Raw genomic sequence first — 25,183 nt, 5'->3', positions numbered from 1 at the left:
ACAACAGTAAGGGTTTGGAACTTAGCTCTTAAGTGGTGTATTCAAAAAATAAAGTACAAAGGGCCTCGCTGGTTCTCTCACCATCTGCACTCAATGGTCTCGTGCTGTGTCCTCTACCCCGGGAGGCTGATGGCAATGTGTGGACGAAGGAGGGAATCAGGGCCAGACTGCTTGGTGTCAGTTGCAGTTTATTCCAATTTCCTCTACATTCTCCCCTGATTCTCATGCTTCTCTCTCTCCGAGCCCACTCTTACTCCCTCCTTAAATCCCAAGGCAGGAGGGTTGGGGCTTACACTTAGGTGTGGTCATACAATAAACAGAGGTAAAGTCCTTCCCTCAGGGGAAGCCTCTTCTAGGACAGACTGTCATCCAGCAAGACGACCCACCCAAGAGCAGAATCCCATGGGTGTGTTTCTCCTCTCCTTGTCTAACAAACATAAACATTCCTAATATTAGTCATTTTGTATGGACACAGTAAGAGATGCATTAAGCTTATAAGATTGCTCTTCTGGGGTCACCTTGCTATTGCTCTCAGACTATAGTGCTCAGGTCAGATTAGTCTTTACTAACCCTAGCAGGGTCCTAATCTCATTGTTAACCTTTTAGATCATGACAGCATTTGTCCATGACCATGCTCTTAGCTTGCAGTTAAGTATTGTGGCACTTTGGCCTTTTGATGCCAGGATAGCTCACAGCTTGCCCTGGTTGCATTCAGTCCCTCATTGGGACCCTGCTTTTGGGGTGCTAGGAACGAAGGGCAACTGAGGCGTAAGTTGAGAAAGCAGATGCCCAGGAGCGAATGTTATTAGGAGTCAATTAACTCCCAAGTTATAAAAGCATAATATCAACTGTCTTCCATACAAAAGGAAGACAGTGTCCATACAAAAAGGACATTGCCTTAAAGTAAACTCTGCATAAAAGATATAAGAGAAGGAGAAAAGCAATATTTAACTTACAATACAAGTTCAGTGTCCTTAGAAGGATCTGACCTTACAAGTTAACAGAATCTGATTAGGGGAAAAAGGTGATTATTTGGTTGGGGAGGAGAGCACTGAGAAGAGGTTACAGATAAACAAAGGAATGGGAGTGTCTCTAGAGCCCTGTGATGGATATAACCTGATAAACCTAAGCTCCCTGTGGCAAGGGAGAAAGGACATACCAATGCTATCCTAAAATGTTTAGAGCTACATATCAACATCTCCCCCTTTTCCCTTTACAAAAGATCATAATAGTTCCGATAGGTCATGGACTCAGTATTGGCTAGTCTTTTCCGAAAGAGGTAGGATCCTATAACTAATAGAATAAACATGATAAGTAAGACTGTACCAGCACTACCAAGAGTGTGGGTAATGCTTTGCCACCATGACCTCGGGTCAAGGCCCTGTAATGAGTCCACAATACCCTGGGCTAAGTTTTCATACTGAATTTCTGGAAGTTTATCCTTAAGCACTCGAACAGTCTCATTCTGAAGGGCAAGAGTACCTAGAGACATATTTTCCTTCAGATCTTAAAAATGATATCTAATTTTGTCCCAAGTATGAGCGGACCCATTATATCTATGGGGGGGGGTCACACAGAAAGAAGAACTAGTTCAGTCAAAAAATAGCCTTATTTGTTCTTCCAAGATAACAACCCGCCCCTCAAACCAGAGTACCGTTTGTTGTAAAGTGTCCAGTCGTTGCTCAATATCATGGTTGATGGTAGCCTGCATTGTCCAGAAGTGGTGAGAGTCATTTTGCCATGTTTTGACGAAATTGTGCATCTGGATTGAGGTTTGAAGAGCTCTTCCTGTAACAGCACCAGTAGTGTTTACAGCAATGATTCCCAGGATAGCTACAATCAGGAGTCCAAGGAATCGTCGGGAACGCCAGAGCAGTTGTTTCACACTTGAGTCAGGAGTCCTTCACCAGGGAATTTGTTGCCTTTCTCTATTCAGATTCACTGGTAGCCATATATGTGATCTGGCCTTTAATAAAATTGTACTGTGTAAAGAACCTTGGACTGAGAGGGAAGAATTGAGACAGGTAAATAATGCCCAAGACAAGAAACCTTTTTTTTGACAGGGTCAAAAGAAAGAGTGCCTCGACCAAACACAAAAGGATGTTTGACACATGCCTTCATGTGGAGAGAGGAGTTATAACTGATATAATAAGTAAAATTGGGCTGCTTAGAGCCACGCAAGTATCCATCCCAATAGTGACCAGGGCTTAAGGCTGCAGCCACCTTCCATAGATCAGTATGTTTCTGGATAGAGTGTTCCATTACACATAGCCTGAGGGCGGGGGGGTGCGTATCCCCCATTATGCCATTCCAGAAGGTTGTGGGTCTTTATATGAGAAGAGTTGAAAGGAGAAGTGATAGGCCCCAATTGGTTGCAGGGAGAAAATGGCATTTAACATAATCAGGATCATCAATACAATATGGGATGGACTTGCCTCTAGGTCCCCAGTCTACCAACTCATAATCATCACGATGAGAGAGTATGCTAGGGGGGACCGGCATTCCTCCACTTCCTGGGCGAGTATTTCCAGTCTTTCATAGAGATAGATTCACAAACTGGAATGAAAGGTTGACCTAGAGAGGTTAAGTTAGTGGGTGTCACATCAATGGAAAGGACACACGTGAAAGAAAAATCTTTTTGCAACTGATCAGAGGTGGTATGTATTGAGGGCTTGATATGAATCCAAGTCTGAGGGTGAAGAGGAAGACAGGGAGGCACTCCGATGCAAACAGGATCAAGTGAATATCCTAGAGAAAAATTAAAAGGTTTCCTTCTTCATTAGGTAACTGAGGCATCTGTGAATCCCAAGGAGAGGGTAAAAGGAAGGAATTGTTAGTCCAAATACGGGGTCCTGGCATGGTCCAATCCACAACCTGTAAAAGTTGGGGGTGAGGAATGTAAGTCCAATAGACATGTTTAGCTTTACTTACCACAGGACTGCAGGACAAGACTACCGTCATGACCAGGAATAGGTTTTCAGGAATGAAGAGAGTGTAGGGGGTTTTGGGGACAGCTTTTCTTCGGGTCCGATCCTTGGTGTGACCCCATGATACATTATAAGAGTTAGCGGTCTTTGGGGGTTTCTTCTGCTGACCTGTAGGGATTGCATTTTCTTTGTAGATCCTCTGTCACTGGAAATTCCTCTGGTTTCTTGATTTTCAGCTGGGACAGGTTTGGCGATTGCTTGAAGTTGAGTTTTTGAGGGTTGTGGAGTCTTTGATGGTCTGAAGGCCAAATCAGGTGGGTGAATTCGACTCCTGATGAGACGCAATAGGACCCAAAGTTTCTTAGTGGGGTTATCATCTGTTGAAACAAAAGCATAGCCTTTTTCTCGAATGAGGAGTTTCTCCGCCACCCATTCTTTGTCAATTTTAATCTAAATAGGAGAGTTAATAACTTGCTGAGCCTGTGCACTTTCCTAAAATGCCTTTCAGCTGCTGTATATGCTCTCCTTGAAGTAAATTTAAAAAATTTGCTCGAGGTAAGGTAAAGGCCCTCTTGTTGTTCATCGATTTGCTCGAGCGGGCCCAGTTACATCTCCATTGGAGACTTTGTTGTTACTGTGTTTGGCATATCGAATACATCATGGGGAGCTTGCCAGACTCTGCTGTGCGGGCGAGATACTCTCGGTAGCTTGCCGGGCTCTCCGAGAGGGGCGGAGGAATCGAACTCGGGTCGGCCATGTTGACTGCGTGCAAGGCAAACGCCCTACTGCTGTGCTGTCGCTCCACCCAAGTAAACAATGTCAAGGACAAGGAGTCAAGCTGAGGCTACCTCCTTTTTTGTTTTTTAATAACTGAGGGTTCTATGAACACGCTCAACTATGCCTTATCCCCGTGGCTTATAAGGGATTCCAGTAATGTGTTTAATTTGCTGTTCATCACAGAAAGCTCGAAAAGCTTTACTAGTATAGGCTGGGCCATTGTCAGTTTTAATAGCAGAGGGAACGCCCATGACAGAAATGGTAGAAATGCGCAGGCTGCTTTGGTTCTCTCAGAAGACATGGGAATGGCCCATAGGAAGTGAGAATAAGTATCTATAGCTACATGAAGAAAAGGTTTCTTGGGAAAGCATGTCACATGGGTAATATCCATTTGCCATAATTCCTTGGTCTGCAGGCCTTGGGGATTAGCTCCAGCTACATGGGGAGTGCAGTGTCAAGGAGCACAGATAGAGCAAGCACAGACACAGATAGAGCAAGCCTGGCTTCCCGCATTGGAATACTATGATGAACATGAAGGTGGTGGGCGTTTGTGTGTAAGGCCCAGTACTCTTCTACAGCCGAGGTAAAAATTGGTGCTGCCAAAAGATCAGCTTCATTTCCCTGAGTCATGGGTCCAGGAAAACCAGAATGAGATATGATATGAGTAATAAAAACAGTTCAGAGTGCCTTTGTAGAAGAGTCTGTAGCTGCTGAAGCAATTGTTGAACTATGGGATTTGGGGCATTTAGGGAAGCTGTCATGGTACCAGGGAAGACGCCAACAACATAAGCTGAGTCTGAGATGACCTTTGCGGGCCCTGGCACATGGGAGAGTAGGTAAACCAAAGTGGCAAGTTTGACTTGTTGTGCAGAGGTATAATTCATGTTTACTGTTGTAGATAGGGATGGTCTGGCAGTCCTGTCTTTCCTAGAGGTAGAACCATCAATGTAGTATACCAGAGCATCAGGAATAGGGGAAGAGCGAATGATGGAGGAAATGACAAATGGAGTTCGTTTGAAAAAAAAAATCCCGTTTTTCCTGCTGGATAATGGGAGGAAAGTTCTCCAGAAAAATCAACTAAGGCTCTTTGCAAAACATCACTGAGGGGGCAGGACAGAGGCTTTGCTGGGACAGGGAGGACAGCAGTGGGTGACTGAGGGTTATCAAAAAGCAGAAGCCACAAATTTTCTTCTGGAGAAAACCGAGAAAGATGGAATTTCTGGAGTGGGTCTAGGAAAAGTTCTAACTCTTAGCCTCAGAGGTAAACTGCCTCACACTGTAGAGGGCAGGGTCACCTTCGAGGGCCAGGAATAGATTACGGAGGTCTGAGTTGGGAATGCCGAGAAAGGGGCAGACCCTAGCAGCTTTTGAAAGTCATTGGGAGTTTTAAGCTTATCATGACAAATAGAAATTTTTCGAGGTCGCACTGTGGTCCGCTGAAGGATATAACCTAAGTATTCATGTGGGGGCAACATTTGGGCTTTCTCTGTGGCTATTTGTGATCTGGCTGCTGGTAGGCGGGTTATTACATCCTCATAAAGTCTTTGGAGCTATCATTAGAACAGGCAAGTAAGATATCGTTCATGTAATGAACAGCATAAGCCTGAGGAAACTGCAAGAAGGGCGCAAAATCAAATCAACAAAGTACTGGCACATGGTGGGGGAGTTGGTCATTCTTTGGGGTAAAACAGTCCACTGATACCTGTGCATCTGTGCATGATTAAGGGAGGGAACAGAAAATGTGAAGTGCTTCAGGTCATCTGGATGGATGGGAATATTATAAAAACAGTCTTTCAAATCAGTAACAGCCAGAGGTCGATCTTTAGGAATAGCAGCAGGGGAAGGAAGGCCGGGCTGAAGAGCCCCCATGGAAACCATGGTGGAATTAACATTCGTTAGGTCAATCAACAAACGACATTTGTCTGATTTCTTTTGGATAACAGAGACGGGAATTCCATTCTGAAAGTGGAGTTTCAGTATGCCCCAAATTCAGTTGTTCTTCTACTAATGATTCTTATGCCCTTAAATTTTCATTTCTAAAGGGCCAATATGAGGACCACACAGGATCATGAGATTTCCACTGAATGCAGAGGGGTGGTGGGTGTTGAACTGCAGTGGCCTTCATTAAAAAGGGGTAGCTTCAGAATCAGAGGCTACAGGAGGAAGTGGAGGGGGGATTCTAAACTCCACTTGCCATTGCTCATGTAAATCTCATCCCCAAAGGTTCAGAGGTATGGGTGTTATACAGCGCTGGAAAGTGGCTGTAACTCCTTCTGCATTTTAACTTCCTGGTGCTCTGCCGGACATAGGAAGAGGGCATCATGCCAATTCTATGCAGATCGTATGGTATTTCTTGAACAGCCTAGTTACGGGGTCAGTATTGAGTAGAGATGATAGAGCGATCAGCTCCTGAGTCAATCATACCCTTAAATCTTTCCCCACAGATCTCAAGAGTTGTAAGTGGACAGACGCCCTCCCTAAGAGGGGCGGCATAGGCAACCAAAGGATTAGTGCTGCCGAAACTGCCAGTCCGAGGGTGAGTGGACTGACAGGACATAGCAAAAAGAAGAGAAGCTGAGCAATGTGTTCTCCCTTGTTAAATGTCCAAACAGTTGGTACCGTAAGGACAATCACTATTTCCCCAGTATAGTTAGAATTATTGACCCCAGTATGAATAGTAATTCCCTTTATAGTCAAACTGCTTCTCCCTAGAGTAGGCCTACAGTGCCTTGTGGAATTGGTCCCTTTACACCGGAATTTAATTTGTAGGGACACTGGGCAGAGCTTATAGTAACTGTATCAGGGCAGGAAATATCCAAGGCTGTGCTTCCTGCTGTGGCTGGCTGCAGCAGTTCTACTGATTGGAGCTTTGAAACACATTGGGGAGAAGGGCTGTAGCTGGGAACATCCCCTGATTTTGCAGGGCCTGGGGCTGGCCCCTTTGCAGGTTTCCTGAATTGGGGTCAACAGCTTCATCAAAATTGAAGCGACAGTCTCTGGCCCAATGGTTTCCCCTCTTACACTGGGGACAGGGCCCAGGAGATGCAAATCTGGCTTGGCAGTCCCTGGCCCATTGGTTTCTCTTAGGGCATTGTGGACAAGGTCCAGGTGGTGCTCTCACAGGGCCTGGTTGGGAGGCCCCCTGCAGTCCTTAGGAAAGTGGCCTGGTTTCCCACAGTTAAAACATTTGTCCTGATCTTCCCTCTGTATTGCATAGACCTCAACAGCATTAATACATTCCTGATGTTTGATAGAATCAACATTCTGACATGCCTTCACGTACCCCATTATGTCCTTCTTCTCCTTAATGGATTGCAGAATGGCCTGGCAATCCTCGGTAGCATTTTCAAAGGCCAGTTGTTTCAACAAATTCTCCTGAATTTCCTTACCCTTAACCTGCCTTTCAGTGATTTCCATCAACTTCCCTGTGAAGTCTGCATGAGGTTCTGAGGGAGGCACTTTGAATAATCTTTGTATAGCTTCCCTTAACTTCAATGTTATGTCAATCTTCTCCCAGGCCCACAGGACGGCTTCATGGACTTGAGCAAAAACAGTGTGAGGCAAGTTGACTTGCTTTTTAGGTCGTGCCACTTTCACATATTAACATCTCATAAATCAACTTAATCCCTGAAAATTTTTGCCCAGAATGGTCTAGGGTCTGAAGTTTTGCCTTGGCCTCATCACTGAACCACATCCTCCACTGCATGTACTGAGAAGAGCTTAAGCACATCTTAGCGACCACATGAAAATCTTGAGGTACCCAATAGGCCTTTTAACTCCAGCCTGTAAGATACACCCTACAGTACGAAGATGTAGGTCTGTACAAGGCACAGGCCTTTTTGAAATAACCGAGTTCTTAACCCTTCATAAGACGGAGACTTATCTTCCTCCAGCTAGATGGGAAAAAAGAGATGGAGCTCATGGGGTCTGGGTGGGATTGACCACTTATGGTTGAGAGGTCTCAGCTGTAAGCTTCTATCAGGAGTGTGCCCCAAGCGACCTAGAGACCACTTGGCTGAGGAGCAGCGGCTCCTGTGAGAAGCTTTCTCTACCAAGCCACTCTCAGACACAGAATTTGAGGAAGTAGTAGCTGGCTCCTCATATTTCCTCTTATGCACTGGATGTGGAGTCATACAGAGGAGGTGAGGGTCTCCGGGTTGACATCAGTCATTGACATAAATTGACATTAGTTAATTGACATTAATTCACCAGCATCAGAGAGATTTTTTACTTTGAAAATGTGTTACCATGGAAACGCGTTGAGCTTCTTTCTGGGCTTGGGTATGGGAGTAGCCAAGCATTGAGCATCGGGCTTCTTTCTAGGCTTGGGTATGGGAGGAACTGGGGGCATGGCTCTCTCAGTAGTAGGAACTTTCTTTTTTTCATCCTAATCTTAAGATCCCCTCTTAACTCCTGAGGAAAGCCTCCCATAGTATACCTAACATCCTCCTTCTCGGAGGCACCTTCCAAAGCCTTAAGAATGGAGTTAACAATTTTCCCAAGTTGCCCAGAACTATTGGGGGATCCGAGCCCCTTCTTTAAATTCCCTGAAGATATTGTCCTTAATCCTTTTCCAAACCTTAGGCTCCAAAGTACCATTATCTGGAAACCAAGATATGGCTGGAGCGGTAGCACAGCGGGTAGGGCGTTCGCCTTACAAGCGGCCAACATGGCCGACCCGAGTTCAATTCCTCCGCCCCTCTTGGAGAGCCCGGCAAGCTACCGAGAGTATTAACAAAGTCTCCAATGGAGACGTTACTGGGCCCGCTCGAGCAAATCGACCATCAACGGGAGGGTCTTTACCTTTACCTTTTAGGCTCCAAAGTACCATTATCTGGAAACCAAGGATGAAATTTGTAGACAGTTTTTAGGCACGACTGGAGTTGGTACCGAAAAACACGATGTCCAGGTCTATGTGCAAAATGGTTAATCAACTTAAAGAACTTGCCACGTTCAGTTTGGCGTGAAAGATTTAGAACGGGCTTGACGAGGTACTGTGTTTGTCCCATCTTGGGGCGGGGGGGAGTATGGCTAGTATTCTAATTCACCACACCACAAAATCCTGTTCTCCCACTAAACTTTTCTAGAGTGGGGTCTATCGAACCCTGTTCTTACCTTCATTTGTGCACCGGCACACCAACTGGTGGTTCGGCTGTTAACCAAAAGGTTGGTGGTTTGTGCCTACCCAGGGCCGCCAGATATGTGTTCAGAAAAATAACTTATGAAAAGGCCTCACCGGCTCTCTCACCATATGCATTTGGTGGTCTCACGCCGCATCTACCGCCCCTGGAGGCTGATGGCAGTATGTGGATGAAGGAGGGAACCAGGGCCAGGCTGGTTGGTGTCAGTTGCAGTTTATTCCAATCTCCTCTACATTCTCCTGATTCTCCTGCTTCTCTCTCTCCCAGCCCACTCTTACTCCCTCCTTAAATCCCAAAGGAGGAGGGGTGGGGCTTACACTTAGGTGTGGTCATACAATAAATAGAGGTAAAGTCCTTCCCTCAGGGGAAGCTTCTAGGACAGACTCATCCAGCAAGACCTGAAGACAACCCACCAAAGGGCACCCACCCAAGAGCAGAATCCCGTAGGTGTATTTCTTCTCTCCTTGTCCAACAAACATCTAAACATTCAAAATATTAATTACTTTGTATGGACACAGTAAGAGATGCATTAAGTTTATAGGATTGCTCTCTTGGGGTCATCCTGCTATAGATCTCAGACTACAATGCTCAGGTCAGATTAGTCTTTCCTAACCCTAGCAGGGTCCTAATCTCATTGTTAACCTTTTAGATCATGACAGCATTTGTCCATGACCATGCTCTTAGCTTACAGTTAAGTATTGTGGCGCTTTGGCCTGGCCCATTTTGATGCCAGGATAGCTCACAGCTTGCCCTGGGTGCATTCAGTCCCTCATTGGGACCCTGCTTTTGGGGTACTAGGAACTAAGGACAACTGAGGTGTAAGTTGAGAAAGCAGATGCCAGGAAGCGAATGTTATTAGGAGTCAATTAACTCCCAACTTACAAAAGCATAATATCAACTGTCTTCCTATGTCCATACAAAAAGGACATTGCCTTAAAGTAAACTCTGCATAAAAGACATGAGAAGGAGAAAAGCAATATTTAACTTACAATACAAGTTCAGTGTCCTTAGAAGGATCTGTCCTTCTAAGGTTAACAGAATCCTATTAGGGGAAAAAGGTCATTATTTGGTTGGGGAGGAGAGCACAGAGAAGAGGTTACAGATAAACAAAGGAATGGGAGTGTCTCTAGAGCCCTGTGATGGATGTAACCTGATAAACCTAAGCTCCCTGTGGCAAGGGAGAAAGGACATACCAATGCTATCCTAAAATGTTTAGAGCTACATTCCAACAAGTGGTAGGACCCTTGTCTTGCTTGAAGGAGACTCTGGTTCAATCCGTGGTACCTATAGCATTTGGCTAGCTGTACCACTGAGTATGCCCCAAATAAGTTAGCTTTAGATCTGGACGATAGCTTAAATAATGGGAGCATAAGAGGCCCAATTGATCTCCCAACAACAAACTGGTATAGCTTTCGAGCATCCTTCTGGCGCAGTCCCCCCAAAACAAAATAATATAGCTTACTTTTAAGATAAATTTTTATAGTAATATAATTTGTATTAGAAAAATCTCTTACTAATTGGTGACATTATTAAAAAAATAAGCTTGCAGTTCAATTTATTTTGGGGGGCATGCTTCTCTATGTAATTCCTCGGGCACTTTGTCATACCTACTCATTGCATTCCCCAGTTGGCCCAAGCATGCAGAGCTGCTCAACACCACCATGGCCCCCCCTGGTGGTGGTGGGGAAGCCTCTGGGCCTCTACCCAGAGGTGGTGGTGGTGGTGGTAGTAGTAGGGATGTGGTGCTGTGGTTTGTACTCAATCCCTGCACATCCCCCTGACTGTTTAGCTATTTGCCTGGGTCTTAATGTTTATTCTTTTTCTTTTCTTTTTGATGGGGGAGATTGGATGACCACATTTCCTTCCTTCCTTCTTTTTTTTTTTTTTTTGATGGGGGAGATGGAATGACCACATCTGGTGGTTTTCAGGGCTTATTCCTGGCTCTAATTGAGGAATCACTCATAGCTTTGCTTGGGGCATTGTATGTGTGTCCAGGATTGAACATGGGTCTGCTGCATACAAGGTAAGCGTCCTATCCCCTGTTACTATCTCTGTGACCCTTATTAGTATCTCTTAAACTAAAAACTCGTTGAGACAAATAGGGTGTTTAATATGATGTTAGCATTGAAACATCAACAAGAGGGCCAGAGAGATAAATACATCTGGAAAGGAACTTGCCTTGCACTTCTGGGTGAGACCCCCAAAACCAAAAGAAAAAAGGTCCCCAAAACATCAACAAGAGATACCTAATGGTGAAACATTAGGAAAATCAGTCTGTTTATTTACATTGTCTTGACTGTGCAACTAAATGTAATAAGAAAATGTGATGCAAAAATAATAAATCAGCCTATAGAGACAAAAATAACTAAAGGTTTATTAATTGAAAAAAGAGCAATAATAAAGTTTTAATAAGTGATCTGTTAGGAATTGTAGTAGAAAGCTTTATCCGAAATGAAGATAAAATCAGATAAAAGGGACAAGAGATAAAGTACAGTGGGTATGGTGCTTGCCTTATATGTATCCCTGCCAGGAGTAAGCTGTGAGCACCTCCGGGTGTGCCACCTCCTTCCCAAAAGACTAGAAAACAGAAAGTTTTATTTTAAATGACTATAAAATGTGCTTCAAAATTAAGTTTTCAATAGCATAATAAGATATATAGGACTGCAATAAGAATTTTTGTTCTTTAGTGGATGTTAAAAGATTTTAATAAATATCCTAGCATCATTAAGATATTTTGGGTGCTGGAGCGATAGTACAGTGAGTAGGGCACTTGCCTTGCATGCAGCCGACCCAGGTTCAATCCCTGGCATCCCATATGGTCCCCTGAGCACCTCCAGAAGTGACTCGAGTGCAGAGGCCAGGAGTAAACCCTGAGCACTGCTGGATGTGGCCTGCCCCCAACATCCAAGTGAAAAAAACAGAATAAAACAAATAAAACAATAACCAAAAATAACAACAGAAAAATGTTTTTTTGGGAGCCAGGTGTGTTTGGGGCCACTCCTGGCTCTGCACTCAGGAATTAATCCTGTTGGTGCTCAGGTGACCATATAGGGATGTCCAGGATCAAACCTGGTTAAGCCAGGACAAATGCTCTACTAGTTGTGCTATTCTTCTGCTCCCAGTTTCCCCTTTTACTGTTGGTGCTTGTTTTGATGAGTGATGATTCCCATAGTTCTGGTTGTTGTGCTCACTGAGGGTCACATTTACACGCAGACTCAGTGGTTGGTCACAATTTTTTGTTATAGTGCTTGTACATGTGGTTGCTGAGGACTACACTTTTAGTTGTGGTGTTTACACGTTCTGACAGTAGGGGTTGCTGGTGCCCACACATCGTCAGCTGCAGTTTTCAGACACAGTGGGCTTTGTACTGAGATTTCATTCTTCATTGTGATAATGAGGGAATTCCAGACATAGCCATAGTGACTGCACTTGGTACATAGGGATTGCACTGGGGATTAAACTCATGGTTTTCCATGTGCATGGCAGGTGTTTTGGGCCCTGAGCCATCTGCATGACACCTGAATTTAATATTCCCAAATTTTAAATTGGTTTCCATTTGGGGACCTTGGTGGGATTATAAAGTTTAGATTTTAGAATGCTCTGTAGCACCATCATCCCGTTGTTCATTGATTTGCTTGAGCGGGCACCAGTAACGTCGACTTGTTACTGTTTTTGGCATATCGAATATTCCACAGGTAGCTTTTCAGGCTCTACTGTGCAGACGAAAAAAGGAGTTGGGGCCATTCTCACCCTGATGCTTTGGGGATCATTGATGATGCTTGGGCCTTGAAGTAGGTTATGGCCAACACAGCTGCTTGCAAGTCAAATAAATGCCTTACAATCCTGTACTGTCTCTGGCCTTATAACATTGGTTCTTTACTCTAAAGATATTTAGAATATAAATTTATATTCTAAAATGAAAATATATTTTAAATATAAAGAATATATTTAAAATATATTCATATATATTAATAAATATATAAGAATACAATTGAAAAGACATTCCTTGAAATTGTGTGTGGAAAACTATAAACAAATCTATTAAATAAAGCTTAATTATCTCTCCATAGTACTATGATATGATTGTAAAGAATGTTGAGTCCCATATTCCTTGGAGATGGGGAGGTCATACCTGGTGGTGCTTAGGACTTTCTTGCGGTGCTGCACTCAGGAATCATTCCTGGCAGGACTGGGTGACTTATATGTGGTGCCTGGGATTGAATCGGGTCCATTGTACACACAGCTAGCACCTTACCTGCTGTTCTATCTTTCTGTCTGGTAGTGACACATTCCTTGACCAAGAAAACGTGAGATACATGACAAGGATAGCTCAAGGGGAATGACCACCAGGGAGTAGTGAGTTGAAAATAGCTCCTGAGCACCCATCAGCAGCACCACTCCACCCCCCCCCCACACGTCTACCCCCACCTGCCCCTTGTGCCCCACCCTCTCCTTCCAAAACAAAAAACAACAACAAAAAGACTACCAGTACAAACTGACAGCATCCGGTTATAGAATTCATTTGGGGTCAGGGGGTTATGGCAGTTTCATAACTGGTTAGAAATATGACACTGATTAGGGGGGAAGAAGTAGGAGAAGGCTGAGGTAATACACTGAAACAACTTCTAACTTACAATTAAAAGACTATATAGTGTAGCTGATTATAAGATGCATCTTAAAGGAGAGTGTTAAGATTAATGAAGCAGAGTATGAGCTTGTGACTCAGAATAATCCTAAGAGGAGAAATGGTTAAAGCAGAATTTTTTTTTTTTGGAGTCTTTACATTTGTGAAATGATTCTCAGTATCAGTTTCAAGAAATGTGAAAATGCTTTGAAGGCTGCTTCTTAGAGGTTTATTTTTTTCTCTCTCAAAAAGATAACCTGTAGAATGTTTTCTGTCATTTTGTTGATTTCAGTAGCATATCTTGACATCTTTGTTTCTAGTTTACAATGGATTTTGGATAAACAAGACCTATTGAAGGAACGCCAAAAGGACTTAAAATTTCTCTCGGAAGAAGAATATTGGAAGTTACAAATATTTTTCACAAATGGTAAGTTTTTTAGAAGTCAAAGTGGTAGAGTTGGCTACCTATGAGTTGAGGAAATTTTTGTAATTTGTGATGAACTGTTTTAGTCCTTTCTTAAAATTTTTATTTATATTTATGTATTCTTTAAAAAACATATTCAGGGCCTGAGATAGAACAGCTAGTACAGCTGATAGGTAGGGCATTTGCCTTGCATGTGGCTGACCAGGGTTTGTTCCCTGGTACCATATATGACCCCCTAAGTCCTACCAGGAATGATGCCTGAGCACAGAGCCAGGAGTAAGCCTTGAACACTGCTGGATGTGGCCTCAAAACGACAGAACATAAGCAAAAACTCAGTTTCTTTTTGCGGGATCTTTTTGTTAACATTTAATCAGAGGTTTATTTAAAAGTACTTCACCTCCTCTAGGCCCTATTGTTCTTATTTATGTTTTTATTGCAATATCATAGTTTATAATAGCACTGACCTTATTACTATTTTTATTTTTTTTTGGCAAATAGTTTTGTTTAGGGAAATAGGAGAGATAGGAGAGGAATGCAGGCAGACACAAACATTCAAGAGAGAGCATGAGCTTCTCTACGGGGGAGAAAGCAGAGTTAGTTATGCTGTAAAGTAGAAGAAAGTAATCACACATCTCAGGTTGAGATATGGGCAGTATAACATACTTTTCAACCAGGGTGTGAATGACTCAGAATATAAAAATCAGCCCCCCTTCCCCCCCCCCCCACACATACCCACACACACATCAAATAAGGATTATGCGGAGGTCCTTATTCTTTTAAGTGATCTAAATAAAGCCTCTGGTGAATTTTGCATCTTAAAAATACTCAGGACAATTTCAAAAGTATTCGTTAATCTCTCTAAGCCTTTATAATATACTACTAAGTCAAATTTAAGATTATTTTGAGGATTCATTTTGGATTTTTAATAATAATTCTAAAACTAATATAAAAATTGAAAATAATAAAAATACTTAATCCAACCATTATTTGCCAGTTTTTCTACTTCTTGTTTATTGTATCTTCCAATATTTTTTTTCTGCATCACGATCACCCTGTTGTTCGTAGATTTCCTCAAGCAGGCACCAGTAACGTCTCCTTCTTCCTAGGCCTGAGATTTTAAAAGAGCCATTTCAGTGCTCTTTCAGGATTAGGAGAATGAGACCCATCATTGTTACTGGTATTTGGCATATTGAGTACGACACGGGAAGTTTGCCAGATTCTGCAGTGTGGGCAGGATACTTTTGGTAGCCTGCCAGGTTCTCCAAAGGAAAAATAAGATAATAAGATGTCACGCGGCCGCGAATGCGCTTCCAGGAGCTATGTTTTATAGTTTTCTGCATCTTGGCCATTGATGGGACCAACCTGGCGCTGACGGCAGCTGGTGGGTGTGACGCCTACCTACTGGAAGATGGGAGGTCTGGTTGGAGAAGGCCCAATCCCAATCCGAGTAGGCTCGGAGACCTCAGCCCCGGGACCCGCATGCCTGGGTTCCTCTGCCAGTTCTTTCATGCATGAGGCCCATCCAGACGTGTGGAGAGTGGTCCCAGCATGGCTGTGACTGGCTCCGGAGGTCCTCAGCTGCTGGGGCTCTGCTTGGGGCGGGGGCGGGGGGTGGGGAAGAGAAACTCAACCCTCCCCCCTCCAAGGGGCCCCAGTGAGGACAGCCAGGCATGGGGGCAGGAGACTCTGCATATCTGCCAATATTTTTAAACAAACTGGCAAACATTCATGTTGAGCCACTGTGCTCCAAGTAGATTTTCAAAGCATGTATAGTTTTTTTTTCTTAGGAAAAATTAATATAATCATGATTTAACCATATGGAAGTTACTGTTCAGTGTTAATATTTAGATGTCAGAAGACACATTTAAAGCTGTATTCTTTTTCTTTTAGTTATCCAGGCATTAGGTGAACATCTTAAATTAAGACAACAAGTTATTGCCACTGCTACAGTATATTTCAAGAGATTCTATGCCAGGTAGGATTGTTAATTTGGAGATTACGTTATTCCTATTTAATTTTTAATCTGTTAATGAATCGTATATTTTTTTCAAGAAATATTTCTTATATAAATGATGTTTAATCTTGTTTTTATGTATTTTAGGTATTCTCTGAAAAGTATAGATCCTGTATTAATGGCTCCTACATGTGTGTTTTTAGCATCCAAAGTTGAGGTATGAAATACATGCTTTTTATCTAAATATGGTTAGTATAGTGTATTGATTAATCTGCTCAAGTTTTCATATTGCCTACTTAAAAATAGTAATAGGTTGGGGGGCTAGGGGGATGCTACAGTGGATAGTATATTTGCCTTGCATGAACCCACTTGGGTTCAGTCCCGACATCCCCAAATGGTCCCCCGAGCCACTGCCAGGAGTAATTCCTGAGTGTAGAGCCAGGAGTAACCCCTGAATATCACTGGTGTGGCCACTAAACAACACAAAGATATTAACAGATCAGTAATAAATGCAAAATGAGACAACTATCTACATATTTTTTAGGTTCATCCTATTACTGTATCCTTAATCTCATCCTCTTTCTTTAGGAATTTGGAGTAGTCTCAAATACAAGATTGATTGCTGCTGCTACTTCTGTATGTAAGTGCATAAAGCTTTTGGATTCAGTACTTCAAGGGCCTGGTTTGTGAGTGCTAAATTCAGTTGTAGTGCTATCAGTATCTTCTGGCTGGGACCTGTTATCACTATAATCAGAAGCGGTCATGGTCCTCCCGTTGTTCATCGATTTGCTCGAGCGGGCCCAGTAACGTCTCCATTGTGACACTTGTTACTGTGTTTGGCTTATCGAATACGTCATGGGAAGCTTGCCAGGCTCTGCCATACGGGCGAGATACTCTCGGTAGCTTGCCGGGCTCTCCGAGAGGGGCGGAGGAATCGAACTCGGGTCGGCCATATTAGCTGCGTACAAGGCAAACGCCCTACCTGCTGTGCTATCGCTCCAGCCCATAATCGGAAGCATGAAGGATTATTGGTACTTTGGTGATGGGTGTGGAATCATAATATGCATCTTAAAGAGATATTAAGTTGTACCCCTAAAATGTACAACCTTGTAAATTAGTGTTACTTAATTAAAAAATTAAATAAATGCATAAATTTATCCATATGTATTTATCCATGTGGTTCCCTGAGCATCAGCAGGTACAATCCTAAGTGCAGAGCCAGGAGAAAGCTCTGAGGACTAACAGGTGTGTCCTCCCGGAAAAAAAAAGCTCAAAAAACAAAAGCTTATCCTGTTTTAAAGTTACCTTTATATCCAGTATTTAAAAATGAAAATAAAATTTTTTAAAATTACTTAACAGTATTATCTCTTAAAACATTATCTTTTAAAACCTAAACTGTGTAGTATTATTCATTCAAAAGCATTAAATAAGTGTTGACTAGTTAGTAAGGCCAATTATTCCACATTTGTCTCTATGCCACAACTGCATAACTTTGAGCACATTGCCTTATCTTTGACTTAGTTCTTTATCTAAAAATGATGGGGTTTACCTACCTGTGAGGTATGACATTAAAGGAAAAAGACATCAAACAAGTGAGAATTTGGATTATTTTTTTTTTTTATTTCTGTGATCTTCTAAAAAAGTTTTTTAAGTTTGTGAACTAAACTGATTTTTATATTCTGAGTCATTCACACCCTGATTGAAAAGTATGTTATAATTTAACTCAGTCCTTCCTATGTCCTTTCTTATTGATACCTTTATTTTTATTTGGGTTTTGGACCACACCTTGGGGAGTGCCCTTTACTTGGTAGCATGGAGGACTGTGTTGATATTGGGGATTGAACCCAGGCCTCCTGCATGCAAAGCACATGTTCCAGCCCGTTAAACTACCTCCCTGGCCTTTCTTGTTAGTAACTTTTAAGGATAAAAGAATAGTACTTTGGTCATAGAACTTGTATGCCAGATATACCGCAATGATGAAATAATGAATTGGCAACTAGGAAATTGAATTATTAAGAAATTGAGGAGGGGCTGGAGTGATAGCACAGCAGGTAGTGTGTTTGCCTTATATGTGGCCAACCTGGCTTCGATTCCCAGCATCCCATATGGTCCCCTGAGCACTGACAGGAGTAATTCTTGAGTGCAGAGCCAGGAGTAACCCCTAGGCATCGCTGGGTGTGACCCAAAAAGAAAAAAGATTGAGGAGCTAAAGAGATATTGCAAGAAAAAAGTATAGTCGAAGTTATATCTGAAGTTGTTTGTTCATTGCAGCACTATTTACAATAGCCAGAATCTGGAAAAAACCTGAGTGCGTGAGAATAGATGACTGGTTAAAGCAATTTTGGTACATCTACACTATAGACCAAACATGATTGCCACTCAATGCCTCTTTTTCAAACCACAACACCCAAAAGGAGAGAGACAACAAAAGGGAATGCCCTGCCACAGAGGCAGGGTGGGACAGGGGGATGAGGGGGTGGGAGGGATACTGGGACCTGTGGTGGTGGATAATGGGCACTGGTGGAGGGATGGGTGTTTGATCATTGTACAGTTGAAACCCAAGCACAAAATTTGTAAATCTACAACTGTACCTCATGGTGTTTCACTAACAAAAATTAAAAAAAAAATTGTAAATGATGGAGAATGGGCACTGGTGGAGGGATGGGTACTGGATCATTGTATAACTGAAACCCAAGCACAAAAATTTGTAAGTCTACAACTTTACCTCATGGTGTTTCACTAATAAAAATTAAAAAAAAAAGATATTGCAGGAGATAAGGCATTCTACTTGCACTGGCTGGCCCCAGTTTGATACTGAGCACTCCCAAGGGTCACTTTTGAGCACAAAGCTAGGAATAGGCACTGAGTACCACTGAATGTGAAATACATACTACCAGGTTTAAAAAAATTTTCATGCACAGATAAATTTGTTTGTTTTTGGTTTTGCTTTTTTCCTGTATAATCACATGGCCTTTTCTTGGTGGTTGTGTACTTTTACTGTCTCTTCTTTGTATAAGGACAGCAGTCCTATAACTGAGGTCTCAATCTTAGGACCACAAAAACCTTAATTTCCTCTTCAAAAATTTAAAGATCTCCAGCTATATTACCTTTGGATTTAAGCAAATGAATGGAAAGGTGGGGTATAATTTAATACATAGTACTCAGTAAACTTTAATGATGACTATCTTTATCAATAGCAGTATTGTTATCATTGAACAGATTCATACTAAATGCAATGGTGGATACAAAGATAAAGTATTTAAAGACAAGTAAATAAGACATATAAATTAACTGGCCCACATTCAAAAGAACAAAAGCAACCAATGCTGGCGTGGATGTGGCGAGAAAGGGACACTCCTTCACTGTTGGTGGGAATGTCCACTGGTTCAGCCCTTCTGGAAAACAGTATGGACGATTCTCAAAAAATTAGAAATTGAGCTCCCATTTGACCCAGCAATACCACTCCTGGGAATATATCCCAGAGAGGCAAAAATATATAGTCGAAGTGACATCTGCACTTGTTTGTTCATTGCAGCACTCTTTACAATAGCCAGAAACTGGAAGAAACCTGAATGCCCAAGAACAGATGACTGGTTAAAGAAACTTTGGTACATCTACACAATGGAGTACTATGTAGCTGTTAGAAAAGATGAAGTCATGAAATTTACATACAAGTGATACAATATGGAAAGTATCATGCTAAGCGAAATGAGTCAGAAAGAGAGGGATAGACATAGAAAGATTGCATTCATCTGGGGGATATAAAGTAACAAAGTATGAGATTAATACCCAAGAATAGCTGAGATCAGCACCAGGAGGATTACTCCATAACTTAGAGGCCAGCCGGGTATCCTAGAGGAAAGGGCTGTTCAGATAGAGAAGGGAGCACCAAATAAAGGATGTTTGGAGGATCCTCCCAGGAGGGGAGATGCATGTCGAAAGTAGACTATGGACTGAACATGTTTGCCACTCAATGCCTCTTTTGCAGACCACAACACCCAAACGGAGAGAGAGAACACAGGGGATTGCCCTGCCACAGAGACAGGGGGGGATGGGGGGATGGGGGTGGGAGGGATATTATCCATGGTGGTGAAAAACGGGCACTGGTGGAGGGATGGGTATCTGATCATTGTATAATTGAAACCCTAGCACAAAAAATTGTAAATCTACAACTGTAAAAAAATAAATAAATAAAATAAAGGGAAAAAAAAGACATATAAATTAACTGATACAAAAGAAAATAGGGAATGTAGTGACATTTTGAATAGGAAAAAATTATTTGTTAGATGACCCAGAAAAACTTAAATAGAATTTGGTGAAGAAAGAGAAAATTTTAATCTGGGAAAAGGCAGGAGAAAGATGGGCTGACTCAGTAATTGGGACAAACATAAGGAAATTTTTCTTTTTTGACCTGAATGTAGTACCAGTAAATCTGGCATTATTATATGAGGTAAACTAGAGGAGTATATGGGTCAAAATAAAGAAATTTTGAAATCTTTTATATGCTACAACGTGGGCAAAACTTTAGATTGGACAAACCTATTTCCCTTAGATTATGACGAGAAATAAACCATCACAAAAAGATACTGTATGATTGTACCTTTTATGACGTGCCAAGAATAATCAATAGAGATGATAGAATCAGTGATGGTATAGTGTCTGAAAAGCTGGAACGTGGGGAAAAATGGAAGTTATTTGATGAGTATGGATATAGTTTTGTAAGATGAAAAGAGTTCTGGAGATGGACGACAAAGATGGTTGCATAATAGTGTGAATGCTTGTAATACCAGTACATAATATAGTTCATACAGAATACTTAAAAATGTAGATTGTGGCTGGGAATGTGCTTAAGAAGTAAAGTGTTTGTTTTAGATGCATGAAACTTGAGTTTGATCTCTGGCATCAAAATGGGCCAGGCCAAGCACCATAATACTTACTTTAAGTTACCTTAACTTGTTATGTTATGTTATTAACTTAATGTGTTATGTTAAGTGAAACTATAAGTTAAGAGCATGGTCATGGACAAACTCTCTCTCATGACCCAAAAGGGGTAACTGAATAATGACCCTGCTGGGGTCAGGAAGACTAACCTGGCCTGAGGAGTGTAGTCTGGAACTTATAGTGAGATGTCCTCAGGAAGAACCAAACTTTAAGCTTGATGTATCTCTTACTGTGCTCATACAAAATGACGTTTCTAGAAATAGGGAGTGATAGCACAGCAGTTAGGGTGTTTGCCTTGTACAAGGCTGACCTGGGTTCGACACTTTCGTCTCTCTCGGAGAACCCAGCAAGCTACCAAGAGTATTCTGCCCGCACGGCAGAGCCTGGCACGCTACTCGTGGTGTATTCAGTATGCCAAAAACAGTAACAAGTCACACAATGGAAACATTACTGGTGCCTGCTCGAGCAAATCCATGAACAACTGGGGGACAGTGCTACAGTGCTAGCCTGTACTATTAGTAGCTCAGTGCTGGTGCCCATCCTGTGACCTCAAGGCCTTTCTCCAAATGTATTAGGAGTTTGGACTTCAGTGCACAAATTTGTTTGTTTGCTCTGGAAATGAACTAGGAATAAGTACACGCCCATGGGTGTACTCAGGGCTTATTCCTAGTTCTTCACTCAGGTATCACTTCTGCTTTGCTCTCAGGACCATATGGGGTGCCAGGATTGAACCCAGGTTGGCTAACTCAGGTTGACTGCATGCAAGGCAAGTGCCCTTACCCTCTTTACTGTCACTCTGGCCCCCTTCAGCATACAAATTTTGAAGGACACAAACATTTAGTCTATAACTGGGAGTAGATGGGGAAATAGTGTTTCCTCAGTTCATCCATAAAATTAAAACAGTTCTAAAAAGTTAAGACCTACATTGAAAATTGGAGGAATATGATTTGGTTTGGGATTTAGAGGGAGGGGTAACAGTAGAAACAGATGCGTTTTCCTTAAACCAATGAAACAGTTTAAGAAATAGAAACACTTTCCTCAGGTTCTTGGGAGGGCTAAAGAACATTGGCAGTATATTCGCTTTAAAAGTTTGAAAAAACTCTAGTAAATCTGTCAGGGCCTGGGCTTTTGTTTTTGGAAAGACTTTTGATTATCATTTCAGTTTCCTTGATAGTGATTGTTCTGTTTGGGTATTCCAAATCATCTTGGTTCAGCCTTAGAAGGTTATAGGACTCCAGGAATTTACTCATTTCTTCTAGGTTCTCTCATTTTGTGGCATAAATAAATGAAGTATTCTCTGATGATCATTTAAATTTCTGTGGTGTCTGTTGTGATGTCCCCCCTTTAATTTCTGATTAGGTTTGTAAGGGCTCTCTCTCTTTGTGAGTTTTACTACTGGCTTATCAATCTTGTTTATTTTTTTAAGGAACCAGCTTTTGGTTTCATTAATCTTCTGAATTGTTTTGGGGATTCCAGTTCATTAATTTCTGCTGTTTTATTATTCCTCCTGCCTCCTAAAGAGATAAAAACTAAAATGCCAGGTAGCACTGTAGCACGGTCCTCCCATTGTTCATCGATATGCTCGAGTGGGTACCAGTAATGTCTCACTACAAATTGTGAGACTTGTTACTGTTTTTGGCATATCTAATACGTCACGGGGAGTTTGCCAGGCTTTGCCGTGGGGGCGAGATACTCTTGGTAGCTTGCCGGGCTCTCCAAGAGGGGCAGAGGAATCAAACCCGGATCGGCTGTGTGTAAGGCAAACACCCTACCTGCTGTGCTAAATCACTTATCACTTAATCACTTAACTTCCCGTTAGTCGTCGATTTGCTCGAGCGGGCGCCAGTAACGTCTCCATTTGTCCCTGTCGCGTGCTAGTGTAGCCCAATGGCATCTCTTCGCTCCGGGAACATGGAGGGCCTCAAACCGATCGTTCATGACCTTGACAAAGAAGTCCGACCATCTGGTAGGTGGGTGGCCACGCGGTCTCTTGACATCCCGTGGAATCCAATCAGTAACAGCTCTAGTCCAACGGTCGTCTTTAAATCTCATTACGTGACCAGCCCATCTGATTTTCGACACCTTGGCATATGAGACAGCGTCCCTGATCCTTGATCGTCGACGGATGTCAGAACTCCGGATTCGTTCTCTCATTTGAGTGAAACGTGATATTCCAAGCATAGCTCTTTCTATTCTTCTTTGGGAGACCTGAATGGCGTTCTCATCTTGTTTGCGTAGGGCCCAGGTCTCTGAGGCATATGTTAATGCAGGAAGAACAGTGGAATCAAAGAGATGTGCCCGGAGCCGGAGGTTCTTCGTCCTCTTAGCTATTTCTTCGACGTTCTTGAAGGCGTTCCAAGCCGCTCTCTTCCTCCTGCGCAGCTCGGGTGCCAGGTCATTTGTCATGTTGACCTCTCGACCTAGGTACACATAGCTGTTGCATTCGGAGATGGTCGTTCCATTGAGAGCGAATGGGGCGTCAGGAACAAGGCTGTTTCTCATAAACATTGTCTTCGTAAGATTCAGCTGTAGTCCTACCTTTCCACACTCACGGTCAAAGTCGGCCAGCATTTGTGCCGCTTGGCTGATGTTTGGTGTTATTAAAACAATGTCATCAGCAAAGCGGAGGTGGTGTAGTTGCCGACCATCTATCTTCACTCCCATTCCTTCCCATTCCAGTCGTCGCATGATGTTCTCGAGGGTGGCACTGAAGAGTTTTGGTGAAATGGTATCACCCTGCCGCACCCCTCTCTTGACATCAACGATCACTTCTTTGTAGAATGGTGAGATCCTGGTAGTGAATCCGCAATACAGCTCACGGAGGATCCTGATGTATTGGGCTTGAATGCCCTGATTGGCTAGGGCTTCAATGACCGCTTCCGTCTCAACAGAATCAAAGGCCTTCTTTAAATCAATGAACGTTAAGCAGAGTGGCATCTTGAACTCCCGAGAAACCTCAATGAGTTTGGTTATCGTGTGGATATGGTCGATGGTGCTGAATCCTTTGCGGAACCCTGCTTGCTCACATGGTTGTCCTTCATCTAGTGTTCTGCCAATCCTATTCAGGATGACTCGAGTGAACAACTTGTAGATGACAGACAATAGGCAGATCGGGCGATAGTTGCCAATGTCATGGATGTCTCCCTTCTTGAACAGTAGTACGGTCCTGCTGGTTTTCCATTGAGATGGAACCTTGCATTCAGACAGGTAGCGAGTGAAGAGCCGAGCCAGTGTATTGATGAGTACTGACGGCAGGTTCTTCAGGTGTTCAGGTCTGACCTTGTCTGGGCCGGGTGCTGTTTGCTTCTTTACTGACGAAATGGCGTGTCGGATTTCGGAAGGGAGAACGTTGTGCTAAAAATGCCAAGTATTATGACAGATGTCCAAAGGCCAGAGAAACTAAGATGTAGTCTTCAGGAGGAAGCTTACTGGGGGATTTGGGGGTGGGAAACAGACACTGGGACAATGGTGGAAGGAAGTGGACACTCTGGTGGACATCGGGCTCCCAACACTGATTTGATCCCTGGCATCCATATGGTCCTCTGAGACCCAACAGGAGTTTTCCCCAAACAATCCAGGGTTGACCTTAAAAAAAAAAAAGTTCATTTGTGGGCTGGAGAGTTAGTACAGTGAGTAAGGTGCTTTGCCTTGCAGGCTACCCAAGTTCAATTCTCAGTATCCCATGTGTTCGCCTGAGCACTGCCAGGAGTGATTCCTGAATGCAGAGCCAGGAGTTAACCTTAAGCATCACCAGCTGTGGCCTATCCCGCCCCCCCAAAAAAACCCCAAAATTCATTTAATTCAATAGTTCTCTATTGAAAGTATCAGTTAGTCTCAAGGCTGGTGTGATAGTGCAGAAGGTAGGGCATTTGCCTTGCATGTGACTGACCCTAGTTTTATCCCTGGCAACCTAGATGGTCCCCCAAGCACTGCCTCTGAGCATCACCGGATGTGGCCCAAAAATAAATGAACAAAAAAAAATGCAAAACATTAAATCTCAGTGGTAAGCACTGTTAACATTTTTGATTATATTATCCTTCCATTATTTATTTACAAATATACAAATGTGTGTATATTTATAAATATAAATACATTTATGTTTATAAATGCACACACACATAACTTGCCAGCATATCAGCTATGGTCCTTCTCAGCTAAATTACTAGGTAAAAGAACAATACCCATTGTGTGGATCAAGAAGTTGTGTGTTTGCACAACAGAATTCTGTGCAGCACTAACAAAGGACAAAAATCATGCTGTCTGTCATGAAGTGGATGGAACTAGAGGATTGAAGTTAGAAGGAAAGGATGCAGAATGATCTCTCATGTGTGGCACTTAAAGATATAGCAAGGTAGCAGCAGAGGATCAGATTCAACCAAATGGGAGAGTTGAGTT

General features: G+C 42.6%; 1 protein-coding gene across 2 annotated transcripts in view; it reads left to right on the top strand.

Annotated features, from left to right (window-relative positions):
- The window catches only part of CCNC (cyclin C), a 46,051-nt gene that overhangs the window by 2,918 nt on the left and 17,950 nt on the right, over nt 1–25,183 (top strand). For both annotated transcript variants that reach the window (XM_056125246.1, XM_056125245.1), the window contains exons 2-5: nt 13,790–13,896; nt 15,784–15,868; nt 15,995–16,064; nt 16,436–16,487. In XM_056125246.1, coding sequence (XP_055981221.1) covers nt 13,790–13,896; nt 15,784–15,868; nt 15,995–16,064; nt 16,436–16,487 — 314 coding nt within the window. The remainder of the gene's footprint in view (nt 1–13,789; nt 13,897–15,783; nt 15,869–15,994; nt 16,065–16,435; nt 16,488–25,183) is intronic.

Source organism: Sorex fumeus, unplaced genomic scaffold (genome assembly GCF_029834395.1).
Source record: "Sorex fumeus unplaced genomic scaffold, SorFum_2.1 ptg000054l, whole genome shotgun sequence".
Lineage (NCBI taxonomy): Eukaryota > Metazoa > Chordata > Mammalia > Eulipotyphla > Soricidae > Sorex > Sorex fumeus.
This window is presented reverse-complemented; position numbering and strand designations above follow the sequence as displayed.